The sequence below is a fragment of the Leguminivora glycinivorella genome, chromosome 11, assembly GCF_023078275.1.
Source record: "Leguminivora glycinivorella isolate SPB_JAAS2020 chromosome 11, LegGlyc_1.1, whole genome shotgun sequence".
Classification (NCBI taxonomy): Eukaryota; Metazoa; Arthropoda; class Insecta; order Lepidoptera; family Tortricidae; genus Leguminivora; species Leguminivora glycinivorella.
In genome coordinates this window covers 5,530,103-5,536,102 of record NC_062981.1, presented here as the reverse complement: position 1 = coordinate 5,536,102, position 6,000 = coordinate 5,530,103, and the positions used below count along the sequence as shown (strand labels likewise).

At 37.1% G+C, this 6,000-nt stretch overlaps 1 protein-coding gene and 1 long non-coding RNA gene across 4 annotated transcripts; one reads left to right on the top strand and one right to left on the bottom strand.

Annotated features, from left to right (window-relative positions):
* Nucleotides 1-825: 825 nt before the first annotated feature.
* On the top strand, nt 826-2,463 carry LOC125231479 (diphosphomevalonate decarboxylase). The gene has a single exon (XM_048136961.1). It carries the CDS (start codon nt 1,225-1,227, stop codon nt 2,383-2,385), a length of 1,161 nt encoding a protein of 386 aa, XP_047992918.1. The 5' UTR covers nt 826-1,224; the 3' UTR covers nt 2,386-2,463.
* Nucleotides 2,464-2,632: 169 nt separating this feature from the next.
* Nucleotides 2,633-5,687, bottom strand: LOC125231492. 3 transcript variants are annotated; one of them, XR_007177623.1, is made up of 3 exons: nt 5,654-5,687; nt 3,066-3,290; nt 2,633-2,876 (listed from the first exon to the last, which is right to left on the bottom strand). It is a non-coding gene; the product is annotated as an uncharacterized LOC125231492 (long non-coding RNA). The 3 variants fall into 3 exon arrangements; XR_007177624.1 differs by having other exon boundaries at nt 5,573-5,655; XR_007177622.1 differs by lacking the exon at nt 5,654-5,687 and adding an exon at nt 5,548-5,642.
* Between the last annotated feature and the right edge of the window lie 313 nt (nt 5,688-6,000).

The following is a 6,000-nucleotide window of genomic DNA, read 5'->3' as shown; positions in this document are numbered from 1 at the left end:
GATACCCATGACGACTTTTGTGTCAAAGTGACAGTCAGCAATGTCAGATTCCAAATTGGTCATTAATTTTGGAATCAGCACCCCTAAAACCTATTTTACGACACCCATGACGACTTTTGTGTCAAAGTGACAGTCAGCAATGTCAGATTCCACATTGTTCATTAATTTTGGAATCAGAACTCCCTAAAACCTATTTTACGACACCCATGACGACTTTTGTGTCAAAGTGACAGTCAGCAATGTCAGATTCCAAATTGGTCATTAATTTTGGAATCAGCACCCCTAAAACCTATTTTACGACACCCATGATGACTTTTGTGTCAAAGTGACAGTCAGCAATCTGAGGTACTACATATTTGTAATCTGAAAGTAATCAAGTCAATAATTTCAGTTATTGTAAATCGACTATGATTCCGAATTATTGGTAATAGTAATTATTGTATAGATGATTAGTGATTCCTTTATATGTAATGGTAATTTACCGTTTCACTTGATTACATTACAAGTAATCTGACACCCAGTAGTGGATTACAAAGTAAAATCAAGTAATCGTGTAATCCGGAATCGATTACGATTTGCCCATCTCTGCGGCGCTGCTGCAAGTTTTGAGACAGAAGTATATGCTAGAAAGAGATGCAGATATTTGCCACTCACTCTTACCTATAGTTGCGTCTCAAAACTTGCAGCAATAACTTGCTTAACGAGAACAACACACGGGCGCGCCATCTGTCCCAGCTGTGGTGCTTTACTCAGGCCACACGCTATAACCATACCGAGCGCATCGATCAGCCGCTTAGTTCCAACGCGCGCCAATAGATGGCGCAAAAACTATATTGCGAAACGGGACAATGACGTCATCTTTTTCGTGCATGCTGCCCGTAGTAACGAGTTATTAGACGTTATCACGTCAAAAACCAAGGACGCGATACTGTGCGATCATTAATTTGTTATATAAGGTAAAACCTACGCGACCACTAAACAAACTACCGTCGTACATACCACGATTTTGGAATTTATTCACGTTTACAAATTGTCGTTTTAATCGTATACTTAAACAGCTCAATATAAAGTTTGACGTTTGCGACTTGCGAAGTCTTCTTTGTATTCGTTGGTTGGCGACTTTTCAAGTTGTTCATTTCGTCGATTTTCGCGGCAAGGCAGACGTATTTAAAAAGATTATTGAATAATATTAAAGTCGACAAGTAAATTTTCAATTACAGCATAATGAGTAATGTGAAAACTGTTATTGCTCCCGTAAATATCGCAGTGATAAAATATTGGGGGAAGCGCGACGAGGAATTGATACTACCGTTAAATGATTCCGTTAGTGCTACTTTGGACACAGGTGTTATGTGTGCCAAAACATCTGTGTTTACCGGCCCGCAACTTACCAGTGATGAGATATGGCTCAACGGCAAGAAGGAATCGTTTACGAATAAGCGGCTAGTAAATTGCCTCGAAGGAATAAAAGCTATAGCCGCTAAGGAGAAGAGTGTAAACGGAGAATTCCTAAAATGGAAAGTTCATGTTTGCTCTGTTAACAATTTCCCAACGGCGGCCGGCCTAGCATCATCTGCAGCAGGATATGCGTGCTTAGTAACTGCATTAGTGAAACTTTATAATGTGAAATCTGACGTTAGCTGCGTCGCAAGGTTGGGTTCTGGCAGTGCTTGTAGAAGTGTATATGGCGGTTTCGTACAGTGGCATGCGGGAACGGACCCTTCTGGCAAAGATTCCATTGCAACTCAAATTGCAGAAGCCTCTCACTGGCCTGAAATGAGAGCTCTTATTCTTGTGGTTGGTGACAGTGCAAAGAAAACTAGTTCAACAAAGGGTATGAAGATTACGGCTGAAACTTCTGAACTCCTTAAACACAGAATTGAATATTGTGTGCCTCAAAGAACTGCCAGCATTATTCGGGCTATAAAAGATAAGAACTTTCCCAAGTTTGCTGAAATTACTATGAAAGACAGCAACCAGTTTCATGCAGTCTGTCTGGATTCATACCCACCTTTTGTATACATGACGGAAGTGTCCCACAAGATAGTTGAAATAATTCACAAGTATAATGAAGTCTGCGGTGAAGTGAAAGTTGCTTATACTTTCGATGCAGGCCCTAATGCCTGTTTATACCTCCTCGAGGAAGAAGTCCCAAAATTAATTTCCCTTGTAAAATATGTTTTTCCTTCAACTTCACCAAATAACTTTGTAACTGGTCTCAAGTCTGAACAACATCAGCTAAGTAAAGATTTTTTGAATAAGTTGGGTTTGGAACCGGAACCTGCAGATTTGTTAAAATATGTTATTCATACCAAAGTTGGAGAAGGCCCAACAGAAGTAACTGATGGCTCACATTTATTGGATCCAAATGGTCTTCCTTTGTAAATGCTGAAGTGTGGCAAATGTGCAGAGTAGAAATAAGTGGTTAAATGGGTATTTTTATAATTTGTAAATATATATATAACTTAAGAATATACTAACTTATATATTTACAATTTTAGATTGTGTAGCTACTATGTTATGTGTATATTTGAAATGTTAATTTGATGAGTACAATGGAATGGTTTACAATAAATTACTATCTCAAATGTTACATCTTTCTTAGATAAGCATGGTAATGAAAACAAATGTACTCAGTTCTTTCATTTATTCTTTTGACATTCGGATTGGAACATAGCGGCATTAAATAAATGGATCCCCTTTTGGGTGGAGACTGACACCTTCTATACTAGGATGATGTCGTGGGAGTTACCAGCAAAGTGGGTCTGACCATCAGTGGACCACGCAAGGGAAAGGTGGGCGGTCATCCTTGGTGAGGTTCATCACTTGATCATGTCGGGGCAGAGCTCCTAAACCATCTCCTTGCTTTCCAGATCCTAGATGAAACAAGCCATATTAGTTATCATGAAATATCCATACACAGGAACACGGAATGTTAATACATAAAATCTTATCAGTACAAACATAAGATACATTGTTTCCACATTGATTAACTTCAGTGCAATAAAATCTTTTACACTTAAGGTTAAGTACTAAGAGTAAGGAGAATAAAAAAGTATACATACCCAGTTTATGATTGAAGGTACATAAGCACCACAGAGCCATTATCTGTTGGGGCTGTGATGATGTCATTGTGGTCCAAGGTGTGCACAATCTTGCCATCATTCAGGTCCCAAAGCATAACCTAAATGTCCTTGCCAGCAAAGGTAGCCATCAGGGTGATGGTCACTGTATTCAGGTAGGTTGCCAAGATGTTCGAACTTCAACTTGCAGTTGGTAAGGAGCCAGACCTAATGGAAAACAGGAAAAAAAAACTATAAAACAAATTACAGGATAAGGCTAAATTTAACCCATTCATGGCCAAGGACTGTCGAGCGTACACATCACGCCGGGCCACCATACAAACCGTTTTTAGCTAAAACGCGTGACTCAGCTGATGGGTCTCTGGCCTGGCGCGAACGCAAAATAAATTGCCGCTTATGAATCCGGCCAGTTGAACAATCTTATGCAACATTTTTACGAACCAACTGTTTTCTGTTCATATTCAAAATAAATGAATTTACTAATTTGTTGCTATTTGTAAGAATTAACATTTTATAGTCTGACCAGAAATATATGATTGTCAAGAGGATGCTGTTATTCTCATATAATTAATTAATAATACGGTTCAGAAAAGTATTTATAATGAAATTCCGCAACTTAGCGCGTGATGATTATGTATCTAGTCATCCATAGCCAAGGTCACAAAAATCACAAAATACGAAATCACTGAAGAGCACTGGGACGAGTATAAAGTCGCCAACGAATAAATCGTGACTAAATAGAATTTGCCATATTACTCTAAAATACATCCTAATACAACGTGTTTCCGGTATCACTCAAAACCTTAGACACCCCAACTGATTTTTATTTTTTAAACTCATCTAGAGTATTCAGCGTTTAATCTGTTGGTTACTTTTTTTTTAGTTAAATTTTTAATTTTCTGTACAGCTCTACTTGACTTTTAGCTCTACACTCAATAAAATAATTGCTAACTACCATCATAAACCATTAAACTATTTATTTGTGTACGTTACTGCAACGACATAAGGTTTACCAATAGACAGCTAAGATGTCACTGTAAAACACTTTAAAGCTTTGTCACAGTAAACTTCAAATTGGACAGGTCATCGCAGTAAGCAAATTTAAACCCAATATTCAATATGACAAGGTTGTAATTATGTACGAGTTCAATTTGTTATGACTTATGATAAACATTAAGATGAAATTGATAAACAACGTCAAACTCGTAGCGGAAAAAATAATTGTTCAAGTAACCAGCCAGTATTAATACCCCCAAATACTGAAAAAGGTAAACAACCTCTAGCAATGCGATATACACAATGTTGTATTACGAATACAATAGAATAGGCACATAAAAAATAACTAATTATACTAATTTAAATAAAAATATAACCCCTATGAAGATATAGCTCAATCGATTCTACTCTCGATTCTGAACAAACGGTTTTCAGGTTTTTAGTGTTAAGTGAAACACGGTGTATTTAATTTCTTGAGTTTTTGTCAAAAATACCACGTGAAAGATGAGACGACCGCTTAATCCGCCGCCGCTCAGGTGCATTCATTGTTTATTGGCCAAGTGTCACCGATAATCTTACATGTGGCCTGTCATGATCTTTGTTTTGGTAAACGTCATTATAATAGAAACAATAGAGCACTTAAAAACTGTTATAAACACCACGCAAATGTTTAGAAAAAAACTTGTCTTTTAAATATTTGTCACACACTTTTATGATAATACAATAATTACTATTTAGTTTGTGACTGTTTAAGCCGCCCTGTTTTTGTAATGAAACAAAAAAATATAGCATGGTAATAAGTTTGGTTCTTAGAAATGTTGCTTGCTGCCATCCAAACAGTAATCCGTTGTAAAATGGTACAATTTGCAACGAATTTCGTCATGAAATAAGCTTTAAAACAATGCAATAAAGTTTATTTTTGCGCGCTATGAAAATATGTGTAGATTTTACAAGTAGCGCCAGGCCACGGTGACCCATACCTTGAGTCGGGTCTATAACTTCAGGCATATATATATTATTTATATTTTTGAAATGTGGATTCATCCATTTGCTTGGAACACGTATGTATCTCGAATTTCAGAATATTGACTATATTACACTTATAGTAAACCAAACTTGAATATTCTAGACCCCATTTCACTAAAAAAAAACATGTTTAAATTTTTTTTTTCATTATTACCTTATGAAAATGGTTGTTAGCTCAAACTATACTTATATTATTACGTTATATTACGTTTTGCTTATGTTTAAATCAGAATTTATTCAGGACTCACATGCGAGTCATCGGCCCTGCGGAACTGTTCCACCATGACTCATAGGCTGAGTTGCTGGCCCTGAATGGGTTAAGTTTTAAAATGAATATTTCAATAAAGTGGCAGTAAGTATTGCTAGCAATCACTATCATATGGTGAAGGCAATGGTAATTAGAATAAATTATAAAGCATCTTTATAAAAGCTACTTAGGTACCTAATCAATGTTGCAATGGCAATACCTCAACACATCTACTAAGTAAAAAATATTCATTAGATTATGGATTCAATGAATAAACATGACAGGTTACGCTATAAATTACCTTGACAGTGCCGTCCCATCCTGCAAACCTGGTCACATCTCGGACACTGGCGATAAAATATATGAAAGAAGCGCGTTCCTAGCACACATTCTAAGCTCGTGTAGGTGAACGCGTGCTATGCTTGTATGGGTGAAATATGACAGGCCGACTGTTCGCGTTTTTGACAGGCGGTAACTGTGAGGTAACCGAGAGGGGGTGGGCGGCACTTTCAGCGGGGAGCGGGAGTGGCCATACTGTACGATAGTACTCTTTATTATACTGTGACCTGGTCCACTGACTGTGTTGTAAGAGTAAAAAAATCTCTAAATAAGTTATTCCTATCACCGAAAAAATTATCGAAATGATCA

What these genes read in the sequence shown, in the direction of transcription:
- LOC125231479 (XM_048136961.1), top strand. Translation starts at nt 1,225, where the DNA reads ATGAGTAATGTGAAAACTGTTATTGCTCCCGTAAATATCGCAGTGATA.